This window comes from Pongo abelii, chromosome 20 (assembly GCF_028885655.2).
Source record: "Pongo abelii isolate AG06213 chromosome 20, NHGRI_mPonAbe1-v2.0_pri, whole genome shotgun sequence".
NCBI lineage: Eukaryota > Metazoa > Chordata > Mammalia > Primates > Hominidae > Pongo > Pongo abelii.
In genome coordinates, this window is record NC_072005.2 from 59,576,480 (window position 1) to 59,601,911 (window position 25,432).

A 25,432-nucleotide genomic window follows, 5' to 3' on the forward strand; every position below is an offset into this window, starting at 1 on the left:
TGATGTCTGTCACTGATGTTTGTCTTCAGAGCTGGGAGGTCCCGCATGGAAATATGAGGCATGAGCTACATTTATAGTGTCACCTGCAACCCAGCATTCGCCACCTCCCATTGCTCTGCCCTTAGAAATACTTAAAGTCGCTCTTCTGTTAAGAGGCTTTGAGAGTTGAATGCGTAACCTTTAAAGAGCACTTTCAATGTGGGAATCAGTGCTGTGCAGATCATACATGTGATAACTTCTTTTTTCACAAACCTATGAGGCAGGCATTACTATTACTTTCATTGTAAATATGAGAAGGACATAGACACAGAGAGGTGAAGTGACTGGCGACATTTCCACCCTACTTACAGGCAAAGTGCGAAATTGAACCTGCCTGGTTTTTTTGCAAAGAAAGTGCATTTAGCCACTATAGTTGACTAACAAAGCTAGATAGCTGTGTTCTTTGAATAAGACACACACACACACACACACACACACATACACACACGCACAGACCTTTTTTTTATTCGTTGTCATTATATTTTAGTCTTGTAGTAGGTTACTGTATGTTGTAATGATTTTACATTATGTGTAAAAATGTATTCTATTTGCCAATATCCAAATAAATAAAGGTTTAGCGATCTTAAAAACTGTAGATGCAGGGATTACAGTTTGATACTATAGAAACCTGCTCCATGACAAGTTGGATTTAATGACTGCAAGCATGGATCAATATTAGAATGGAAAGAGAGTAAAAAACATTGTGAGCATTTGCTTTTGTGCCACGGACAAAGGCATAAAGGCACCTACCACAATCATGTCTTACCCAAAACAATAGGACGTGAAACACCAATATGGGATAAAATAGTGTAAGGTAATAACCAAATTCTTACAAATCTTAGATAACATATCTAGATCTATTAATAACTGAGTTAAACAAATTATTATCCTTAGGACAATATTTGCATAACTAAATTAAAATGTGACAAACATGAAAATTGGAAACTCTAGTGGGTGTATATTATATATACTTTGTAAATGGAAATTAGAGAGTTTGGGTGATGTTAGAATCTATTTAAAGCAGAGAACACATCAGAGGACACATTTGAGTCTGATAGCTGCTCTCCTTAGCTCGTTATTATAAAGTTACCTTTTCCTTAAATGCTGCCTCCTTAACGTCAAGAGGAGACACAGTCTCACCATAATCAACAGACTATGGTAGTTTTCAGTGGAGACACAATTAATGCTCCCATCAAGCCCTGCACACTCTCAGACTTGGAGAAAACATTTTCGTTCCAGCAACTACCAATTAGATACACTGTTTCTGTAAGGAATTATATGACTCCTGTAGAGTCAGTCTATTCATTACAAGCATGGTGATATTATAGTCACATCCTTAGCAATCCTGAAATTTTAGTCTATGATTCCTGCTGGGTAGGCGGAACAGCAGATTGATTTTAGTACCACAGTCCTTAAGAATGCAACCAGGTTTCACTAGTACAACAGATTGATTTAAGAACATTAGTCCTGAAGAACATAGCCAGGTTTCATTATTATTTGGTGAAACACCGACAATGTGGGTCAGTGTGGATTCTCCTAAATCACACCAGGACCCCCCAGGGATTGGTGTGGGGCTAGGATCCCATTTCTCTTCAGTAGCTCAGCTCATGGCTCATAACTATTCCTCTTTTCTCTGTGACTTGGGAACTAGACAGTTTTCAATCTAGAACAATATCTTATTATAATATGATGACTTACCCTGGCTCCTGGGAGGCACCCTTCCCTACAGACTGAAACAGAAACTTTCTCCCCAGCTCCATCTTGCTGCTAGGACGATGGGCTCAGTGCGAAGGCTGCCACAGCCAGGATTGTGTGGGAGGGAAGCAGCCAGAGCCTGAGATATGGTTTGTGGTTCTGTGACCTCACCTCCCCTCAGAACTGCAATTATCTTTTCACCTGCAGTGGCAATGACAGTGCAGCCTTGGGGAGCTGAGAACGTTTCAGAACAACTTTTCTTCCCAATTGCTAATCACCAAAAGCAACGACAAGTTTCTGGCCAGCATCTCTTCAGAGACTATGAGGAGTGTTTGGGAGAGGCTGTTCCGTCTCCATCCCCTGGAGAGACACAGTCCTACATGGAGGGAGCAGGAAACGCTGAGTTCTGACCTGTGAGACACTCACAGTGAGGGGCGTGTGTCCCCGGATACTCTGCTTTGCTGGGAAGTTCTGCCCAAAAGCAAGTTCTTTCCTAATCTTCAGGCCACTCAGCTGCAGCATCATTAGATTATGTGCAGAGAAATGAACCCAGACAGAGTGTCTGAGAAGGATTTTCAAAGGGATGCAAGCAAAAGGACAAACAGGATGCCAACCGCTCAATGCCAATTAATTTGGAATCTGGATGCTGTGGATCAGGTGGCTAAAAAGTCACTCTTTGATCAGTCCGGGGAAGCAAATGCTGCTTACTCGATTCAAGAGCATTGGATGGTTGCCACAGTCCTCTACATTTGTGTGTGTGTGTGTGTGTGTTTCTGAATGTTCAGTAATGATCACTGGTTGCTCTTGTAATAAATTAAGAAATATAAAATGTGAATTCAAGTTAATCTTTTGGTTTTTCCTACAAACAAATGTTCATTTTATTCAGGCCCTCCATTCAATGCATCTCAGTTTCCATGTCAGGGATTAGAGCCATAAGCTGAACAACCCCTATCATACACACAGACGTATATTCACACAGAGATGTACACACACAGGTGCAAACACATGCATACATGCACAGCAGCACAAATCAAAGGAACATCACATACATATACACAACTGGACACTCACCCTCACATACACGTTCCACCACAGGCTCACACCCACCACAAACCCACACTCATGTTCAAATACACTCACTATGCCCAGCACTCACACAGACTCACACAGTCCCACTGACCTTTAAACACCACACTCGCAGAGTCAGCAAACGCATTTGTATCTTGATACCAGGTTCCTATCTGGAGACTACTGGCGGTCATGCCTTTACTGTGATTCAGCCTTTATACTTCTTCCCACTTTGCACCACTCATGATGATGACGTCACCATGTGCAATGTATAAAATGATGTGCACATTGCTACTTTGGTCCAAGGCATTAAGTAGAAAAGTTTGAGTACTGGGGTCGATATTGCATGGGTGTGTGATAGAGGTTCTGATATTGCGTGGGTGTGTGACAGAGTGTGACATTGCACAGGTTTGTGATATAGGGTAAATCTGGGGGCTCATGGAAAGGACGCTATTGAGGCAGAGCACCTGTAAATGTAGATTGATAATGAACAGGAGACAGAGCACAGAGGCTTAAAAGGGACAAGGAGGTTAATTTCCAGACAGTAGAGGATGCTGCAGGTTTTAAGGGTGCACAGGGGAAAAGCGTGCAAGGAGCTAAGCATATGGGGGATACTAGGTGCTGTGGGGACAAGGGGTGCCAGGGTCATGGAACGAAAGGAGATGATGGGGAGGTAGAGATAATGAGAGAAAGTGGGTAAACAGCAGGAGAGGGTTCAAGGCACCGGCGACTTAATGTCAATGGAAGGTTAAAGAAAATGAGGGGAAGGGAAGTAACAGGTGGGGTGCACAGGTCCTGGGAGTGGTCAGTGACCCAAAGTGGAGACGAGGATGGGAATGGTGGAAGGAACTACGTATACGTCATAGGCCTGGGAGGAAAATGAGAGCAGGGTGATGAGAGGACCTGGAAGGGTCATGGGGATGAGCAGCCAATGGGTTTGGGGGAAGAGGGCAGGGACTAGAGAGTTCTGGGAGAAGGGTTGGAGGGCTGGGGAAGCTGAGGACATTGGGAGGTTGATTGCTGGGACATTTGAAGGAGAAGGGCATGGAGATTATGGAATATGGGCTGAGATCATTGGAATGTGGATTGATTTAGCGCTTAGGAGAAGGAGGACATGGAAGGTGGAGAGTGTGGGGGCAGTAGGAGGTGGGGAGGCCTTGCCTGACTTCCCCACAATAGATGGTACGGAGGTGCTGGAGGCATGGAGGCCAAGAAGGGCATGAGAGAGTGGTGGGGTCCAATGTAGAAGTCTAAAGCTGTCAGGAGGATGGGGGAGCGGATTGCTGTGGAGGCGCGGGTGATGACTAAGGGTCATAATGGTGGTGAGAGGGAGGCTGCAGGGGAGGTGAAGGAGGAGGGAGGAACTACACGGAGGTTGGGGTGGCGGAAGGCACTGGGGAAGATTGGAGGTCACTAATTCATTCTCCATTCATCATCTCTCTCATTTACAGCGGACTCACAACTGAGTCACGGATAGACTCTAGTTTCAGTTCATGAAGAGCAAATTATGATTCTGTAAAACACCCCCGAGAACGCTTAAAAGTTAACATGACGTAGCGGGCCACAGGGAGCATCTGGGATGTGCAACATGCCACAGCATTTTCTCTTCTCCTTCAGGACACCAGGTACAGAATGTGACTGCAGTGGGTCCGGCAGGAGAGGCTGTTTCCTGACACCTGGTGCTCGGTGATAGACAGAGGTGTCAGAAGGTCCCTTCCTGGCTCTGTGGATGTCTTGAGTTTATTTTGTGTCCCAAGTTCAAAAGTATGAGCTTCTTTTATTTATTGTAGTATTTCCAAAATATAGCACATGCATATTAATAGCATATTATTAATATGCCATTAAAATATAGCATATTAAGAAAATAAAATACACAATTCAACATTGAGCACTCTTTCCTTTTGCTTTTCTGTCACTGGAAACCATCACTAAGAGGTAAAGAGTGGTAATCATTTTGTTGACACATTGAGAGTATTTTTTCAATAATATTTTATCATCAAAAAATGCATTGGCTGGTTCTCCAACCCCTGGTGTTATTGTGTGGTTATGTTAAGTTCCACGTAGGCAAAAGAGACTTTGTGGGTGTAATTAACAATCAGCTGAAATGAACTCGGGAGATTATCCTGGATGATCTAGGCGAGTCTAATGTAATCAACTGAGCTCTTAAAGCAGACAAAGAAGTTAGAGACACCGCCGAAGAGGAAGTCATGGCTCGGAGGGAAGAGGGGGATTTCACACGCTGTTACTGGCTCTGAAGAGGATAGGCAGGTGGAAATCATGAGAAGAAAAGGGATTTTTCAGCCACCTAAATGATCGTGGAAGCAGAGATTCTCCCCTGTGGAAGGAGATTCTCTCCCAAGCTTGCAGAGAAAAGCCCAGGCAGCTGACCCCGAGATTCAGACCTTGTGAGACCCTGAGCGGAGGACACAGCCAAGCACTGTGGGCTTCTGACCTACGGGGAAAAAATAAATGGGTGCTGTTATAAGGCACTGACTTTGTGTAATGGTGGAGTCATGGGAAACTGATAAGTACAGGATCAAATTTAATGACAAATTGTTTAAACAGTTAAATAAAATGAGCTATAAATACCCCAGCAAAGATACAAGGCTGATCCCAGGCATCACAATTGTTACCAGTTTGAGATGTATCTTCCTTTATATATTGATAGCTCTATAAATACATCTCTCTCTATATATAGAGAGAGATACATGTATGAAGATCTTATATATAGACAGATATAGATCTATATCTTCATATCTATATCTAAATGTAGAGTTACAGAGACCTAGATCTATAGAGATAGACATAGATACAAATATAGATAAATATATAGACACACATATATGTTCGTGCATATGGAGATATACATAGGTCTATTTGTATACACACATACACATATACATGATTAGGGCATTTTGTCTTCCTTCAAAATTCATATAAATATGTTCATGTTGGACTTATTGTTCATGTTGCTTCACCCAGTCAGTGATGAGTGTGGAAGATGTTTCTATACCTCCTCGGAAACACTGCATCCTATTTCCTGGTGCGTATGAATGAAGCATGTTACTGAATCGCTCCTGTTTACCCCTGTACAGAGTCGCATGTGCTTGTCTGTCTCCTGCTGTGAAACGCTGCAGGCAGTGTAGGTGGCTGAACACACTGATGTGCGAACATGCAGATTATTGGGTGGTTCTGACACATGTATTGCTGCTCCACCGTGATTGCACGTTATTTCTACGGTTGAATAATTGCTAAACTGCCTTCGCCAACGTCTGTAAAACCTAATATCCCAACTAAGGTGCGGCGCAGTTCTCCTACCTTTCGTTTTTTGATCTCCTTGCTCTTTCAGCGCATCAACTCGGGCATTATGGGACCTGAGGAATCTGGGAAGCTCAGATTGCGGGGTGGATGAGAGAGACGAGTTAACAGGCTGAGTTCTGTCTTTAACGGCGCTTCTCGCGCACACCCACACATCAGTGCAAGACACAGGCCCACACCTGCAGCCCTTAGGCCAACACTTCCCAGAGCGCATGCGCCGCACGAGGTCCCGCCCCAAATCGCCCTGTGGATCCGTAACCTACATGCTTATGTACAAAGTAAATGCTGTTCTAGAAATGCAGACAGCGCTGAAAGCACACTCACTCATTTTCCAACGTGCTTCTCCAGCCCGAGGAGCTGAACTGCTGAGGAAATAGTCAACGTTTGATTTTTGAGTCAAGAAATTTTTTTAGGATAACGGTTTCAAATTGGAGTGAAAAAGACAAAAATTTTTAACGTTTACTGCACACTGGATTATCATTCTAAATGCATTTCACACATGAATGCATACAATCACAAAAGAGTATCTACATCTATCTTTTCAAGTGAGCCCGCCACTTGGAATATTTTTTTTTTAAAAAAACAGTACTTTTTAAAAACTCAGGCGTGAACATTAAAGAAAGGGTTTTCCAGTTCTAAGAACGTGCTGGTGTTGAGTTCGCAGCCGTGGCTGCACTGCTTCCAGCTCTGGGAGTTCCAGCCCAAGGAGAAGAGGGGTAAAGAAGGATTCCAACCAGGGTCATGCACCGCGCACCCGCAGGAAATCGACGGGGCGCAAATCCACGTTGGGAAGCAGCCAGGAAGCCCTCTCCCAGAGCGGGAAGGAACCTCCTGGTCCCCGCGGGACTGCGCTTTCCGTGAAATGGGACTTGGTTAGAAATCCACTGAACTCGCCGGGCGCGGCGGCTTACGCCGGTAATCCCAGCACTTTGGGAGGCCAAGGCGGGCGGATCACGAGGTCAGGAGATCGAGACCATTCTGGCTAACACGGTGAAACCCCGTCTCTACTAGAAATACAAAAAATTAGCCGGGCGTGGTGGCGGGCGCCTGTAGTCCCAGCTACTCGGGAGGCTGAGGCAGGAGAATGGCGTGAACCCGAGAGGCAGAGGTTGCAGTGAGCCGAGATAGCACCACTGCAATCCAGCCCTGGCGACAGTGCGAGACTCCATCTCAAAAAAAAAAAAAAAAAAGGAAGAAAGAAATCCACTGAACTCCTCATTTGCAAGCTTCCCTTCCAGAGCCTGGCGCAAGAAATTGCTCAGGACATCTAAGCCGACACACGCTTCCAGAGCAGGGCTGTCGGTGCTCTGCAGGGGGTAAGTGCAGAGGATCTGGGTGAGGCTTTTGAAGACACTGACCCCGTGCAGTCCACGCCCACGTGGCTCAGTCCTGCCACCAGACGCCCCCAGCGCGCCCAGGCTGGAGAGCGCACATAGGAACCCACTGTGTTGTGCTCCATGGCACTGCAGGATGGCTATCGTTAACAATAACGCAGGGTTTCCAGTAGCTAGAGGGAGGAGAGTGAATGTCCCCAACACACAGACATGAAGCAGGCTTGAGATGATGGGCATGCTAATCCCCTAATCTGATCACTACGCTACACCTATTCTAGGATCGCCACGTACCGTGTGAGTATGCACAAGAACTATTTGTCAATTAAAAATAAATTAAATATACATATAAGTATTAGAAACCTTAGAAATCTATTTGAATCTATTAAATATTTGCAATAAAAAACAATCCACTATAATTGGACACATCTTTGTCTGACAAAACAATACTTTTATCCTGTAATTGATAATGCTGAACGTGAGATTTTATTTTTACATGGGGTCAGACAGTTGTAGTATATGACTGTGGGAGGAAGAAGTGGGTAAAGAAATCAATAATATTTTATCATTGAAAAGAATGCTTTACTATTTGTCAATTTAAAAATTAATTAAATATAAATAGTAGGCACCCCAAAACTTTTTGAATCTATTACATATTTGCAATAAAAAGAATGCAGTATGATTGGAAACATTGTTTTCTAAGAAAAAAACTATTTTTTCCATCATTGAAAGTACTCAACCTAAGATTTTATTTTTGCATGGGGTCAAAAGGTACATAGTACACGCTTGAGGGTGGAGGAATTGGGTACAGAAGTCAGCTACAGGTAGTTTTTTGTTTTAAAAGGGTATGTGACTTTTTAAAACGTAAACTTAATTGACAAATAACAACTGTACATATTTGCAGAGTACATTGTGATGCTTTGATATATGTTGTAGAATGATGAAGTCAATCAGTTTTATACCCATTATTGACATAGCTATCACTTTTTTGGCAAGAACATTTGAAATTCGCTTTCTTAGTAATTGTGTATATTTGCAGTATGCATTATTATGAACTACGGTCATCATCCGGTGCTATAGATCTTAAAAAAAATTCCTCCTTTCTCACTGTGCATGAATTTTTAAGATAAATGCAGTGGAGGTCAAAGGATTAATGCAAGCAAAGACGTTTCAGGGAAGAAGTTTTAGCAGTTCTGCTTCATAAAAATGGTAATTTAACCTGTTTCAGTTTTCTGGACAATATGAGCATTTGGATTTTTTGAAAGCAAGTGAATTTCTTATTGATGGCAAAACAAAACCAAACCATAGTGTTTTCAGAGAGAGAACACAGCAATTGACCCAGGACAGGACATTTACCTGAGAACATGCCTTTCCCATCTCCTAATCCTTCTCTTGCTCTTCCTCATTCCCAGAACTTCTTCCTCAGATGAGATTATCTTGGGAAATCCCATGTGAATTTTGAAAATATGCCTTTTTAACTTCGTTTTCTCTTCCCCACACCACCACTGCACCCACAGCCAGAAGGAACTTAAAATGTAGAAAGGGCAACCTCTCCCTCTGTCCTTTGTCACAGGAGAGGTTCAGGAAGCCTGTGGGTGAGAAACCCACTTGAATAGGCCAGACAGACCCCACACCCTGATATCTCTGTGAGAATTCTTGGGAACACTCCTTTATCAGGCCCTTCCTTGCATTGCTGTAAAGAAATACCTGAGGCTCGGTCATATTAAAGAAAAGAGAATGAACATGCTCATGGTTCTGCAGGCTGTATGGGAAATATTGCAGCATCTTTCTCTAGGGAGACCTCAGGAAGCTTTTACTCACGGCGGAAGGCAAAGAGGGATAAGGCATTTCACATGGCAAAAGCAGGGACAAGAGAGTGTGGAGGCAGGTGCTGGACAGTGTTAAATGACCAGATCTCATGAGAACTCACTCACTCTGGAAAGGACACAACCACGGGGCAGGAGGCTAAACCATTCATGAGAAAACCGCCCCCACGATCCAATCATCTCCCACCAGGCCCCAGGTCAAACACTGGGGATGACATTTCAATAGGAGATTTGGTCGGGGATCCAAACTATATCAACTCCCATCTCGTCTCCACAGAGAGGCGAGTCTACACTCCATCCTCAATCCCCAAATGCTGCCCAGACCTCAGGATCTTTAAATCCTGGTGAGTTGCTGAGCTCCTGTCCACACCCTGGAGCTGTGCCTGCCTTCCTGTTCCCATCAGAGCCACTGACTCTTTCCAGGAGCTGTCCCTGGAACTGAGAGTTGGCTTCTTGCAGTTCTCCCCATCTGAGGTGGGCTTTTAAAAATTCCATGGATACATGGAGAGTTTGGGTGACCCATCCCCCATAGCCACACCGCATACTCTAGTCCATTTCGGGACTCACAGTGAGCCAGGCTGTTCTTAGACCTCACTTATCCTTGGCCCCACCAAGGCCAGAATCTCCAGTCTTGGTTTCCACTGAGCTCCCTGCCATGGGAGGCTGAGCTGCTCATCCCCTTTCGAGATACAGAATGAGACAGCCTGGGCTTATGTATGAACATTTTAAACATGCAGAAAATAGTGTATGTTGTTCAAAATATATAGTTCTAGGTTAGAATAAAAAAATTATGGGAAGGGCAAACAGCAAATTATATTATTTGTTCCGGATGTACACATGTGTGATAAAATGAAAGTGCTAGCAACAGAATAACTAAGAAACGGAGAAAGAGGGAGAGGTAATTAGATCAGATGTGATTACATCATGATTAGGTTAGCCAGGGGGAGTGACTCTGGGGCTCTGGGGCAGTATAAATGCCAGCAGGAGAACGGATCTTCCCCTCAGTGGTCTTTGCTGTCTTCATCGCGGAAGCCCCACTGTGAGGAGTAGAGTTTGCAGAGGGTCCACTTACCTGAGTGGCTGCTAGAGGGAAGGAAGACAACAGGTTGGTACATTACAATTTTGGGCCTTGGTTTATTCCAACAGGAGAAATAGAAGAGTGAGAAAACTCTGTAGTGGGTGGTTTTAGATGTCGAGGTAAAGATTACTTAATTGCTTAACAGTGTTTCTTAAGACAGAGCCTGATTCAAAAAACGTTTCACAAATTGTAATGATTGAAAAAACATATATTAAGAAAAACAAGAAAAACAAAAAACAAAACAAAAAAATTAAAAACAAAATTTTAATGATCATATAAAGGTCTACGTTTGCAAGGAATGTTCACCCAGCACCCTGAATTGTGTGGGTGCTGGATGAGCAGTTATGGAGACCCGGTGCCTTTGACGGAGGGCTTTTAAATAAGAGATTTCTTCACTTATCTTTTGTATCAGTATACTCATTGACCTTTGCTAGGAGCTGGTAAAAATTCAGGGCCCTGAGCCTCTATACATAGATTAAGCCAAGCAAGACTTAGGCTGTGAGCACCCAATCTATAATGGTGGTGTAAAGAATGGTTCTACTTAAATATGTAGTTAAAAATGTTTCTTTACCTCTCAATTTTGGCGATTTGGATTTTGAAGAGGAAAGCACACTTTATTCTAGATTTTCAAATGTGTTTGTCCCCAGTGTAGCATTCCCTGATCATTTTTTTTTTTTTTTTGTATTTTCATGGCGGTATTGTCTTCTCTATTTCCTAATATGATCTATGAAGATAAATTTTATTATCTTTCTGTGGGCACCCATGGTAATGTATCCTACTACTGCTTTCAAATAAAGAGCACGTTTTCCTGTTGTATTCTATTTATTTTTTCATCTGCTCCAACTTATTGTTTGATTTACCATTTCCATCTTTTCATTTTTGTAATCTCATGTTGTTCTGTCTCTAAGCTGTCTCCATGGACCTGAGCACTTCCCCCAAATTTTCTTTTTTCAATCATGTTGTTGTGGCAAAAAAAAAAAAGAGGCCCGATCGAGACCCCAGGAGAGGGTTTTTTGTTCTCACACAGGAAGGAATTCCAGGCAAGTCGCAGAGAACAGTGAGAAGAGAGAGTTTACTGAAAGCTACTACATTACAGAGTAGGGCGACCTCAGAATGTGACCGGAAAATGCACCGTCTTTTTTTTTTTTTAAGTTGTTCTGATATAGAGTCTTTTCCATGTGAAGATTTAACTGAGCTATGTCTACATGTGGTGGGCTGACAGCATGACAATGTTTAGTGTTCTGTTGATTTAAAGAAAACTATCCTTGACATTCTAGTGTGTAGCTCAGGAAAGCATAGCTATCATTATCTTGAAGGCATCTATTGCTTTGGATATTGGGCATCTGGACATTTTGCTTTCATAGGAGTCTGTCTTGCAAGCATTGCTAAGCTGCTTCCTCAGCCACAAACATCTTAGGACCAGGGTGGTGACTGGCCAGGACTCTGCCTCGCTAGTTTTAAGAAGGAGTTGATTTCTAAATGGTGTCGCCCTCACTCTCCTATGCTCCTGTTTCCCTAGCACTGTGGTCATTTAGACAAAGACATTTCCCCTGAACCCAGGTTTTGCTTTGCTCATCAGTTTGGACATGAAAGGGCTTTGCCTGTATTTTCTTCACACCTTCTGATTTCCACCTGAATATCTTGCTTGATCTTAAGGACTTTGATTGCAGAAATTTCAGAGACTGTGCTTCATAGTTTAAAACATTCTTATAATTTATAAAATGTAGGTATATCTAATTTTGACAAACAGGGACTACAGATTGATAAGATATCCAGTTTTCTAATATATTAAATTCTCTTTGAGGCCAATTCCACGATCAATTTTTCCAGATGTTTGATGGTATACTATGAGGGTCTCTAGAGAAGGGACCTGCATTGCATACACATCGAACATGCTAAGTCCAGTGAACAATTCTTTTAATGGATCACCTGCTTTTCTCATTCACATTGGTGTCATGTCACTGGCAGAGGAAGGATGGGTCCGTGTAGTTTGAATGACAGGATGTGTGAGTTTACTCCTAGGGACACGGTGGGCACAGCAGACAGATGGGGCTGACTGCATCCTGCACCTGGGAGAGTCCAGGGATAGGAAGGAATCAGCGTCTCATTTTCTACCCTCCACAGGGAAAGAGAATCCCTCTGGCAGGACCAGCAGTGATGGACCCCAACACTCTCTCCATGGAACAGGGGAGGCAGTTCTTAAAGCAGTGTGGGATCCCACAAAGAGATGTGAGTATGGGAGCTGTGGGGTCACCTGGGAGGCAGGTGGAATGGGGGGATTCCCAGCCTGGGGGAAGGTTGACGCAGGCTCCCCGCCCATGATCAGGTCATATTCAGGGTTTTAAAACCTCCATACATGGGCACTGACCCATTAAAATCGATACGTAATTCCTCAAAGGGACACGGGAAAATGCCACCGCCACCGCCCCTTAGTTCCCACCTGGGAACAGCAGTGCTTCCCAATACCCTGGGCTGTCGCGCTGGGTTCCATTTGAAGGTCATCAGCAAACTCCTCACCAGCTCTGGAGTAAAGAACTGTGAGATTGCCTTTGCATCCTCATAGCTTAGCTCCCGCACATGAGTGAGAACATAAGCTGTTTGGTTTTGCATTCCTGACTTATTCACAGAGAATAATAGTCTCCAATCCCATCCAGGTTGCTGCGAAGGCCATTAATTTCTTCCCTTCTATGGCTAAGTAGTATTCCATTGTGTGTGTGTATATATATCACAGTTCCTTTATCCACCGGTTGATTGATGGGCATTTGGACTGGTTCCATATTTTTGCAATTGTGAATTGTGCTACTGTAAACATGTGTGTACAAGTATCTTTTTCACATAATGACTTCTTTAAAAAAAGAAAAAAAAAAAACAACGAAATGTGAGCCTGTCCAGCATTCCCTTTAAAATCTCAGGAAGTTGGGAGTTCTTCCTCTCCTCTGCGAAGGCTTCCTCCTGCCTGCAGAACTCAGGTTGCCTCTCCATTCTCCTTTCTCTGCATTAGATTGACTTGATGACAGAGAAATGGGTTGTTCTTGCCTCTGTGGAGGTTCTTCTGCGATTTCCTCTGAAGCCAGGAGAGGATCCGACAGCCCGCTGTGTCTTGAATAAGAAATGCCGGCCTTCAGTGGATCGGCCCCCCACAATTTCACAGAGACCTGGATACCAAGATGAGAGGTAAGACAAGTATTAGGGAGTAAGGTAGGGACAGCCTGGGGCATTCCCCAACCACTGTCTTCCTGTTGTATTCCTGTTGTGGGCTCAAGGTTTCTGCCTGAACATGCCTGGAGGTTTCCGTCTTGCATGTCCCCCCATGACATGGGCTGTGATGTGTGCGATGCCTGGCGTGAACATGCACATACGTGTCAGCATCGCAGGATCCTTAGCGGGCTGGTCCTCGCTTGGCTTTGTGCCTGCTTCTGTGTGAAGAGTGGCGTGTGGTCACAGGGGTCTCATGTGAAATTTCACGAGTATCCATAGGTTGAATATGAAAACTTTGCAAAGCTTTGAGCTTCTGGTTGGTTTTCTGAGTGAGAAGTCTATGAAAATAGTGGGTTTTCTGGAGCTAGCTGGAAAAAAATAAGTAGTTGTTGGCTGTTCGTGTCTTGGCTTTGATAAATATTGTCAGAGGGTTTCAGCTCTGAGGCACTGACTGCACACAAACTGAGAGCCCAGAAAACTTTTATGCAAGGCTGCAAATCTCACTTCACCCTCTAGAAATCAAGCAGCCTTTGGTTTATAAAATCTGTGTCCTGTTCTGGGAGTAGGCCAGGCTGGGAGAGAGTCGCAAAATAGCACAACTGGGACCTGGGTTCAGAGAGGACCAAGTTACAGTGGGCGTGACTCAGTGGCCAGTACGTCCCTCCATCCCTGCTTGGGTAAATAGGGGTAGGAGGGACTTTCGTCTGGTGTCTGTGTAATGTTTTCTCTTTTTCTTATGACTAGGAAATCCAACCATCATTTAATGAAGAAGACTGATCAGAAGCTCAAGGACCTGCCACAGATGGCCGGTCATTACGTCCACCATCGGGCTCAGTGGCCCCCCAGAGCCAAGAACCCACAGGAGCAGCAGAGGAGACCCATGGGGCAGATGACTCCCTCAGCAGAGGAGGAGGAATCCAGGGTCAGTGGGGGCTTGAAAATGTTGGTAACCAATGGACACCAGAGAGTGGGCTTGAACATGGGACCCGTGATTATGACTTAAGAGTTCCCACTGGTCTCAGTCTGACCAGAGCGGTCAGCCTCCTGTCTTGGCAGATTGGCCCATTCGGAGTCTGAGGAGCAGCCTCATTCTCTGTCCAGTGTCATGTCCAGCCTGGTGTTTGCTGAGTCCTCAACACTGGTTCATTATCTTCACTCTCAGACACACGCGTTCTTCCTCCTGGGATCCCTGTTAAACGGGTTCTGGGGAGGACGAGAATATCTTGAATTTCCAGGCAACCAACAGCCCATGGGCCTATGTCCCCTCCTAAACTAATCCATCTCCAAAACCCAGGCCGTGTGTGAACCTTTGCAGGTGCCTGTGGTTGCTGTTGACTCACTGCTCTCTGTCCTCCTCCACCTGCAGGTGAAATGCAAGAACTGCGGGGCCTTTGGGCACTCAGCCAGGAGCAAGACCTGCCCCATTAAGAGGTGCAGTGGGGCCCTTCCTCTGCAGCCCCTGGGCTCACACAAGGAGAAGGAGAACCTGAAACCAGCAAAGGCCCAGCTACCCCAGGCTCCAGGGCCCTTTATGAGGAATGACAGAGAAAAGGAGCGAAATCCAAGGTAAGGATTTGCAGGGTCAAGGACGATGCGTGAGGTCGGCGCCTCAGGAGCTGGTGTCTCCCCTAGTCTTTCTGTGCAGCCTTCTCTAAGCACACAAGGAAAGCTCCAAATGGAGGTGGGCGGGGGCCTCTGCCTTCCAGGATCCCTACTCAGAGATTATTCCTGCGCTGAGGGTCTCTAGAGGGCAGGGGCTGTGGGAGACCTGGGGATGTCGCCCATGGCAGGCAGAGCAGCACCAGGGCCTGAATGAACTTAGGGAACCTGGGGCCATGGCGGGGGTGGGGGGTGGGGGGCGGAGCTTCCTGGAAGTGGGGCTGCCTCTGAGATGAGAGAAGAGGCTGTCTTGGCAAAGTTCACAGAGGCCTGAATGCCTCCCTCACCCAAAGCAAGGGCTAGGGCTGGGTTCCGGGAGGGTGCTTGGTTCCCAGTCACTGGTGTGAGCTGGAGGATCAGGCGAGTCCAGACAGTGAACGTGATTTCTTCTGCAGTCCCCAGCAGCAGCAGAGCAAAGCTCCGACGCAGACATTTCCCAGAACTGCCCAAGAGAAGACGCAGGAAGCCTGGAAGGAGCCAGCAGAAGACTGTTTGTTCCTGAGGGTGCGTATTCCCCTGGCCCCGCTCTGTTTCTCCTCTGAGTCCCCTGATTCCTTCACTTCTGTGCCCCTCATGGGTGGGGGTCATTTTTAGACCTAGGCTGCCCTGCAGGAGAACTGCGCTACACGAAGACTTCGCATACTCCGGTTTCCAGCTTCTTTTTCTTCTTCTCTTTTTTTTGAGATGGAGTCTTGCTCTGTTGCCCAGGCTGGACTGCAGTGGCGTGATCTCGGCTCACTGCAAGCTCCGCCTCCCGGGTTCACGCCATTCTCCTGCCTCAGCCTCCCGAGTAGCTGGGACTACAGGCGCCCGCCACTATGCCTATCTAATTTGTGTGTGTGTGTGTGTGTGTTTTTAGTAGAGACGGGGTTTCATCGTGTTAGCCAGAATGGTCTCGATTTCCTGACCTCGTGATCCGCCCGCCTTGGCCCCCCAAAGTGCTGGGATAACAGGTGTGAGCCACCGCGCCCGGCCTCTGGTTCTTTATTTGAAAGTTGGTTTCTGTACCTTTATTTGCAAGTTGGCCAGCAAATGCTGCTGGGCACATTTCAGTGCCCATGGGGAGTGACTGATCAGATGCCTTCGGGATACTGGCTGCAGATAAGGCGTCTCCTTCGTTTTTATACATGTTCTTACATCTGCTTTCAAAAGGAGCTGTGCCATTTCCAGTCTCCACATTGTGTGGGGAATTGGTATTCCTTTGATATTAACAATAGAGAACATAAAGACAGTTTTAATTTTCATATGTGATAGTCACAGCAAACAGAATGGCAGACTATCTTTCCCCAGCACTATTCCTGAAGTGACAGTTCTGCATATATTCAGTGACCATGTGTGCATTCTTTTCTGTGACGTTTAATTTCCTATGTCCTGTCTCTTTTGTAGGGTCTTCCCTATATTTGATCCTGATTTAGACGCAATCCCAGTGCCTGTTATTCTCCTCTGTTTCTCATGTCAGCCTGTCCATTTTCCTCTGTCCTAGCTTGCTTCTCATTTTCACACAGTTTCTGTTGTGATGTGGTTTTGCATGTGAGATCCCTGCTTCACAGAGTTTGGGAATTCTACTGCTGAGCTGTCTCATGTCGGATGTTTTCTCCCATAGCATCCTACCATGCCACTGCCTGTCCACACCACCAAGAAGAGATCTGTCCTGGGCCCTGTGTCCACAGCTCCCCCGTCTGTCAACAAACCCGAGATGAGATTACTCTGCCCTTCGGGTCACAATGATCGACCTCAACTGAGCACCTGTGGACCCATCAACGGACATGGCGGGGACGTTACTGCCTCCCTGCTCCCTGTTCTGAAGAGCTCCCGCCAGACCCCCACTCTCAGTGCCAGGCTGCCAGCCAACAGGCCCGACGTGTCCTCCCACGGTGCTCTCCAGCCTGCCATGCAGGCATTTGCCCCGGGCCCTGCCCTTAAATCCCAGGCAGAAATCAAACATCCCCATGCAGATGCAAAGCCCAGACCACAGCAAGTCAGACAAAAGTGTGGCCAGGACTCCAGAACCCAGGCACCAGGCAAGCAGCCTGCCCCCGTCCCCACCCAGACTTTCCAGAACCCCGCAAAGAAAGCAAGACTCAGCTCCTTCCCGACCCCCGCCCTGGGAACTCAGCCTCCCTGCACTGCAACTGGACTTGGATCCAAACAGGCCCCCAAGGCGACTGCAGAGACAGCAGCCACCAAGACCGCAACCCTGCAGCCCACATCCTGTCCTCCTGAAAACTCTGCTTCCGCTCAGAGCCCTCACTTCTCAAGGGAGCCTGAGGGGCGGGGTCCCCAGGTCTCAATGAGTGTCCTCTATGAGGACCTTCTGATCTCTTCCTCCTCTGAGGACAGTGACAGTGACTGAGGCCCCCAAGGCAAGAAGACCCAGCTTCAAGCCCATGTGACTTGGAAGTGGCTGAAAGGCTGAGAAAGGGAGAGGCAGGAAGTAGCCCTGTGTGGGGTCAGCCCTTCCCTGGCAGCGGTGCCTGTTCAAACGTGAACCCCAGATACTATCGGGGATCAACGAACCCTGCCTATTTACATTATATAAATTTAACCTGTATTAAAATGGGGCTTTTGAAAGTGTCCTATAGATTTCTTTTTCAATTACATATAATTATATGAGAAACTGAGTCAACATAAGCAAACAATGCTCCACTAGTGTCTCAATAGAAAGCTTTGAAACTCATCTGAGGGAGGGAGCCAAAGACTGAAATTTGAGTAATTCTGGGCAAAGGGCCCTCTGATGGTAGTGGAAAAACGTCAGTATCTTCTGACTCAAGAATATTTGACTGTGAAGGAGAGTTGTAGTGAGAAACGCTTAGCCTTGGAAAAATGAGGAATTTTTTTTTTTCTTGGAAGAATGTGTTTTTTTTTTAATCAGTGAATTCAAACATTTAAGAAACTGTTCTTTTTTATACCGTATACATTTTTCCAGGACATCAAACAAGGGAAATGCTCCATTTATTTTATGAAGCTACCTAGACTCTGATTTCCACTGTGATAGAGAGGGCATCTCAGCTAGCGCATGTGTAAAGTTGAGGTACCAATATTCTCAATGTTGGGGCTATTCAGCGGATTCAATAAGTTATGCAAAGCACGTCATGAATGGCACATGGTAAAATGTATCTTACTATTATTATTATCATACCACAAGTAAACAATAGAGTAACTTCAAGTTTTTAAATGAATTTCACTTATAAGGATATATTCTACTAGCCTTGGAACTTTTGTTATTAAAAGTCATTGTAAAATTCTGCTTGGTTAATTTCTTTGCATATGAATAAAATTATCTGAACTATGACACGTCTTACTGGTGTTTTGAGTTTTCCTTTTCACCTCAGGCCCATTTCCTTACATTTCAATCATCGTGTCTCATTTACTTGAGCAAAGAGGACTGGGTGTCCAGAGTGTCACCTGCAGACCTGTAGCTTCTGAGAAACACAGACCCTCAGGCACAGCCCCATCCCCACCTGCTCAATCAGTACCTGCAGTTGAATAACAACCCCAGGTGTTTCACGTGTGGGTTAAGTGGGATAAGCAGGAACATAGACTGACTCTCAACTTGGTTGCACGTCGGAATCTCCTGGTGAGTTTCAACCACTACTCCTGGCTGGGATCCACCCTTGGAGAGAGTCATGTTCTAAGTCCCGTGTGAGGCTGGATATAGGGTTGGGTGGACCCTTTGTGGTTAAGTCAAACATGGGTCAAGGTTAGGAAACACTGGAGGGAGACGGCGAAGACAATGCTTCCCTAACCCGCCTCCTCCCGTTTTCACCTTGGGAGGAAACTCTCCTGAATCCAGAAAGATCAGAAGGCTCTGAGGGTGGGATTTCAGTCTCAGGAGAGCCTCCCTGTCTCTCTAGGACCTGGTCCCTAAAAAGCAGTGGATGGAAGTCTCCAGGCTGCCTCGTGGATGGGGGCCGGAAGCCATGAAATATAGAGTGATCTGGAAGCTCAGGTTGAACTCCTCCAGCGTGCTTTAGTGGGGGTGATTTTTTAAAATGTGTTATATGGGAGTCATTTCTTCAACGTTGGGCAACCAATTTGCTGTACGAAGGGTTTCCTGGATATGGAAGTTACACTCCAGCATGTTGTGTTTAGTACGCTCTGGTTTGTCTATCAGCTCCGTGCTGATCTGAATTGAAGAAGCTGCACTTTTTTTTTTTTTTTTTTTTTTTTTTGAGGAGTCTCGCTCTGTCGCCCAGGCTGGAGTGCAATGGCATGATTTCAGCTCAGTGCAACCTCCGCTTCCTGAGTTCAAGTGATTCTCCTGCCTCAGCCTCCCAAGTAGCTGGGACTACAGGCATACGCCACCACGCTCGGCTCATTTTTTTTTTTTTTTTTTTTTTTTTGTATTTTTAGTAGAGATGGGGTTTCACCATATTGGCCAGGCTGGTCACAAACTACTGACCTTAAGTAATCTGCCCGCCTTGGCCTCCCAAAGTGCGGGGATTACAGGGGTAAGCCACCACACCCAGCCACAATATTTTTTTTTAGAAGTTGTTCTTCAAACAAATGACTTCCTGCAATTAGGGAGATTATTTTTTAGAACAGTTTTATTGAGATATCATTGATGAACAAAACTGCCTATACAGAAGAAGTAGAACTTGATGTTTTCATAGGGTACATTGTGGAATGATTACTATATTCCAGTTCATTAATATACCTATCACCTCAACATAGTTACCATCTTTGTGTGGGGGGTGAGAAGATGAAATTTAAGATCTATCCTCTTAGAAAATTTCATACATAACAATATAGTATTTTTAAGCAGTCATTCCTAAACTGTACATTAGATCTCCAGAAATTATTAATCTTGCATACATTACTCTTTGTATCCTTTGACCAACTTTCTCCCATTTCTCTCCCCTACTGCCCCTGGCAACCACCATCCTACTCTCTGATTCTATGAGTGTGACTATTTTGCATTCTATACATCAGTAAGATCATTCAGTATTTCTCTCTTTTTTTTTAATTTATGAAGTATTTATTGATCATTCTTGGGTGTTTCGCGGAGAGGGGGATATGGCAGGGTCATAGGATAATAGTGGAGAGAAGGTCAGCAGATAAACACATGAACAAAGTTCTCTGGTTTTCCTAGGCAGAGGTCCCTGCGGCCTTCTGCAGTGTTTGTGTCCCTGGGTACTTGAGATTAGGGAGTGGTGATGACTCTTAAAAAGCATGCTGCCTTCAAGCATCTGTTTAACAAAGCACATCTTGCACCGCCCTTAATCCATTTAACCCTGAGTTGACACAGCACATGTTTCAGAGAGCAGGGGGCTGGGGGAAAGGCCATAGATCAACAGCATCCCAAGGCAGAAGAATTTCTCCTAGTCAGAACAAAATGGAGTCTCCTATGCCCACCTCTTTCTACACAGACACAGCAACAATCTGATCTCTCCTTCCTTTCCCCACACTTCATCCCCTTCTTTTCAACAAAACCGCCATCGTCCTCATGGCCCGCTCCCGATGGTCGCTGTCTCTTCGGAGCTGTTGGGTACACCTCCCAGACAGGGCGGCCGGGCAGAGGTGCTCCTCACCTCCCAGACGGGGCGGCCGGGCAGAGACGCTCCTCACTTCCTCCCAGACGGGGTGGCGGCCGGGCAGAGGCGCTCCTCACCTCCCAGACGGAGTGGCGGCCAGGCAGAGGCGCTCCTCACTTCCTCCCAGACGGGGTGGCGGCCGGGCAGAGGCGCTCCTCACCTCTCAGACGGGGTGGCAGCCAGGCAGAGGCGCTCCTCACTTCCCATATGGGGTGGCGGCCGGGCAGAGGTGCTCCTCACTTCCCAGATGGGGCAGCCGGGCAGAGGCGCTCCTCACTTCCTCCCAGACGGGGTGGCCAGGCAGAGGCGCTCCTCACCTCCCAGACGGGGTGGCCGGGCAGAGGCACTCCTCATCTCCCAGATGGGGTGGCCAGGCAGAGGCGCTCCTCACTTCCTCCCAGACGGGGTGGCCAGGCAGAGGCACTCCTCATCTCCCAGACGGGGCAGCCGGGCAGAGGTGCTCCTCATCTCCCAGAAGGGGCAGCTGGGCAGAGGTGCTCCTCACTTCCTCCCAGACGGGGTGGCGGCCGGGCAGAGGCGCTCCTCACATCCCAGACGGGGCGGCCGGGCAGAGGCGCTCCTCACTTCCCATATGGGGTGGCAGCCGGGCAGAGGCGCTCCTCACTTCCCATATGGGGTGGCAGCCGGGCAGAGGCGCCCCTCACTTCCCAGATGGGGCAGCCGGGCAGAGGCGCTCCTCACTTCCTCCCAGACGGGCTGGCGGCCAGGCAGAGGCGCTCCTCACTTCCCAGACGGGGCGGCCGGGCAGAGGTGCTCCTCACTTCCCAGACGGGGCGGCCGGGCAGAGACGCTCCTCACTTCCTCCCAGACGCGGTGGCCAGGCAGAGGCGCTCCTCACTTCCCAGACGGGGCGGCCGGGCAGAGACGTTCCTCACTTCCTCCCAGACGGGGTGGCCGGGCAGAGGTGCTCCTCACTTCCCAGACGGGGCGGCCGGGCAGAGGTGCTCCTCACTTCCCAGACGGGGCGGCCGGGCAGAGACGCTCCTCACTTCCTCCCAGACGGGGTGGCCGGGCAGAGGTGCTCCTCACTTCCCAGATGGGGCGGCCGGGCAGAGGCGCTCCTCATCTCCCAGACGGGGCAGCCGGGCAGAGGTGCTCCTCACTTCCCAGACGGGGCGGCCGGGCAGAGGTGCTCCTCATCTCCCAGATGGGGCGGCCGGGCAGAGGCGCTCCTCACTTCCCAGACGGGGCGGCCGGGCAGAGGTGCTCCTCACTTCCTCCCAGACGGGGCGGCCGGGCAGAGGTGCTCCTCACTTCCTCCCAGACGGGGCGGCCGGGCAGAGGTGCTCCTCACTTCCTCCCAGACGGGGCGGCCGGGCAGAGGTGCTCCTCACTTCCTCCCAGATGGGGTGGCGGCCGGGCAGAGGCGCTCCTCACTTCGCAGACGAGGCGGCCGGGCAGAGGTGCTCCTCACTTCCTCCCAGATGGGGTGGCGGCCGGGCAGAGGCGCTCCTCACTTCGCAGACGAGGCGGCCGGGCAGAGGTGCTCCTCACTTCCTCCCAGATGGGGTGGCCGGGCAGAGGCGCTCCTCACTTCGCAGACGAGGCGGCCGGGCAGAGACGCTCCTCACTTCCTCCCAGACGGGGTGGCCGGGCAGAGGCGCTCCTCACATCCCAGACGGGGCGGCCGGGCAGAGGTGCTCCTCACTTCCTCCCAGACGGGGCGGCCGGGCAGAGGTGCTCCTCACTTCCTCCCAGATGGGGTGGCGGCCGGGCAGAGGCACTCCTCACTTCGCAGACGAGGCGGCCGGGCAGAGACGCTCCTCACTTCCTCCCAGACGGGGTGGCCGGGCAGAGGCGCTCCTCACATCCCAGACGGGGCGGCCGGGCAGAGGTGCTCCTCACTTCCTCCCAGACGGGGTGGCCGGGCAGAGGCGCTCCTCACATCCCAGACGGGGCGGCCGGGCAGAGGTGCTCCTCACTTCCTCCCAGACGAGGCGGCCGGGCAGAGGTGCTCCTCACTTCCTCCCAGATGGGGTGGCGGCCGGGCAGAGGCGCTCCTCACTTCGCAGACGAGGCGGCCGGGCAGAGGTGCTCCTCACTTCCTCCCAGATGGGGTGGCCGGGCAGAGGCGCTCCTCACTTCCTCCCAGATGGGGTGGCCGGGCAGAGGCGCTCCTCACTTCGCAGACGAGGCGGCCGGGCAGAGACGCTCCTCACTTCCTCCCAGACGGGGCGGCCGGGCAGAGGCGCTCCTCACTTCCTCCCAGATGGGGTGGCGGCCGGGCAGAGGCGCTCCTCACTTCCCAGACGATGGGCGGCCGGGCAGAGACGTTCCTCACTTCCTATACGAGATGGCGGCCGGGCAGAGACGCTCCTCACTTCCTCCCAGACGGGGTGGCAGCCGGGCAGAGGCGCTCCTCACCTCCCAGACAGGGCGGCCGGGCAGAGGCGCTCCTCACTTCCCAGATGGGGCAGCCGGGCAGAGGCGCTCCTCACTTCCCAGATGGGGCAGCCGGGCAGAGGCGCTCCTCACTTCCCAGATGGGGTGGCGGCGGGGCAGAGGCTGTAATCTTAGCACTTTAAGAGGCCAAGGCAGGCGGCTGGGAGGTGGAGGTTGTAGCGAGCCGAGATCACGCCACTGCGCTCCAGCCTGAGCACCATTGAGCATTGAGTGAGCGAGACCCCATCTGCAATCCCAGCACCTCGAGAGGCCGAGGGGGGCAGATCACTCCAGGCCAGGAGCTGGAGACCAGCCAGGTCAACAGGGCGAAACCCCGTCTCCACCAAAAATACAAAAACCATTCAGGCGTGGCGGCGCGCGCCTGCAATCCCAGGCACTCGGCAGGCCGAGGCAGGAGAGTCACAGGAGCCTGAGGCAGGGAGGTTGCAGCGAGCCGAGATCACCACAGTACACAGAGGGAGACGGAAAAAAGAAGTAGAGGGAGACCGAAGAAAGAGGGAGAGGGGGAGGGGGAGGAGGAGGGGGAGGGGGAGGGGGAGAGGGAGAGCCAGTATTTCTCTTTTTAAAAAATAAATTTTATTGAATGGAAGTTCCCCAAACAGGAAAACACTTACGTTAAAACAATTCAATTATTGATTCCTTGGCTAACAACTAGATTGAATTACTGATCTGACTTGGAGCTGAAGTGCCCTGGAAAACGTATTTTAAAAATTTTCACTCTTTTCTTCCCTTGTAGGGTGCTTTAAATTAAGATTTTAAAATGTTGAATATTACAGGTTAAATGCAATTTTATGTAACCAAACTGAAGCAGAAGACAGTGCTAAGGTGAAGAGCTAAGGATTTGCATAGTAAAAGAGGAACAAGACAGTTATAATTTAATTTTTAAAACTCTCATTTAAATTTGCAGTGCTTTAAACGAGTATTACTTATCCATTTAAATCAACTTTGTTGATTACTACTTAGTCATCAACAGAGTTTAGGAGACCATAAAAATACTCTGTTAGAAAATACAACAAAAATATAATTTTTAACAGTTTCACTTTCAAACTATTCTCTGTAGTAACTCACATCTGCACTACATCTGTTTTGAGAATCTTGAAATGTGAACCCTGAGGGTTCTATGAAGCATTTTTAAACTTCCAGTTTTACCCATTTTTGACTCTTTTTAAGTGTATTTAAACAACTCTTCTTTTTTATTTTATTTATTTATTTTTTTAGACAGAGTCTCACTCTGTTATCCAGGCTGGAGTGCAGTGTTGTAATCTCAGCTCACTGCAGCCTCCACCTCCCAGGCTCACGGGATCCTCCCATCTCAGCCTCTCAAGTTGCTGGGACCACCAACATGCACTACCACATCTGGCTAATTTTTTTGGTTTTGTTTTGTATTTTTAGTAGAGACAGGAGTTTCACTATGTTACCCAGGTTGTTCTTGAACTCCTGAGCGCAAATGATCCACCCAGCTCAGCCTCTCAAAGTGCTGGGATTACAGGTGTGAGCCACCAAGCCTGGCCTAAACAATTATTCTTCGCATTTAAAAACTCATTCACACAAGTACCTGTTTATAATTTTAAAAGAAAATGGACAGAATCCTAAAACACAAACATCCAAAACTAACATGTATCTTTCCACCAGTATAGAACAGTTCATTCCTTTTTCACACAAAATCAGTTATATGATTGATGCATTAACTCCAATCTCCATGTTTATACAGAATGCTCCATTTGTTAAACCTCTCTGAAAAGAATAAAAAATTTGGATGATTAATTCACTTACACTTAGAAACTAAGTCAGTATACCACAAATATATATTGTGATCAGTTATAATAGAATATTTCTTGGCCTAGGGTTTCTATTAAACAACAGAAAAAAATGATTAAATACTACAGCTAATACCCTGAAAAAATGCAAAAATTCAAAGTTTAGCTTCCCAACTAAAGCACTTCCTTTTGCTTTTTTTTTTTTGTGAGACGGAGTCTCACTCTTGTCAAGTGCAGTGGTACAAACTCAGCTCACTGCAACCTCCACCTCCGGGGTTCAAGCGATTCTCCTGCTACAGCCTCCCAAGTAGCTGGGACTACAGGCGCATGCCACCACTCCCAGCTAATTTTTGTATTTTTAGTAGAGATGGGGTTTCACCATGTTGGCCAGGATGATCCCGCCTCGGCCTCCCAAAGTGCTGAGAAGCGTGAGCCACCACGCCCGGCTTGCTTTTTTTTCTACTTGGCAGCAAATGCTGATGGAATTCAGTGCTGACTACTTAAA

The 25,432-nt window shown here is 47.7% G+C and overlaps 1 protein-coding gene and 1 long non-coding RNA gene across 2 annotated transcripts; one reads left to right on the forward strand and one right to left on the reverse strand.

Moving 5' to 3' along the window:
• Positions 1 to 2,598: 2,598 nt before the first annotated feature.
• Positions 2,599 to 17,780, forward strand: LOC103888682 (protein FAM90A27P). The gene is made up of 7 exons (XM_024238076.3): positions 2,599 to 4,427; positions 12,480 to 12,584; positions 13,357 to 13,529; positions 14,298 to 14,475; positions 14,920 to 15,119; positions 15,608 to 15,716; positions 16,816 to 17,780. The coding sequence occupies exons 2-7, from the start codon at positions 12,513 to 12,515 to the stop codon at positions 17,563 to 17,565; spliced, it is 1,482 nt and encodes a 493-aa protein (XP_024093844.3). The 5' UTR covers positions 2,599 to 4,427; positions 12,480 to 12,512; the 3' UTR covers positions 17,566 to 17,780.
• LOC129052034 (uncharacterized) lies at positions 4,775 to 6,297 on the reverse strand. Its single transcript, XR_008516743.2, has 2 exons — positions 6,121 to 6,297; positions 4,775 to 5,254 (listed from the first exon to the last, which is right to left on the reverse strand). It is a non-coding gene; the product is annotated as an uncharacterized LOC129052034 (long non-coding RNA).
• Positions 17,781 to 25,432: the final 7,652 nt, after the last annotated feature.

Excerpts from the sequence above, each read along its gene's own strand:
- LOC103888682 (XM_024238076.3), top strand. The coding sequence starts at position 12,513 with ATGGACCCCAACACTCTCTCCATGGAACAGGGGAGGCAGTTCTTAAAG. Across the intron at positions 12,585-13,356 it reads GTGGGATCCCACAAAGAGAT|ATTGACTTGATGACAGAGAA; the intron begins GTGAGTATGGGA and ends TCTCTGCATTAG. Across the intron at positions 14,476-14,919 it reads CAGAGGAGGAGGAATCCAGG|GTGAAATGCAAGAACTGCGG; the intron begins GTCAGTGGGGGC and ends CTCCACCTGCAG.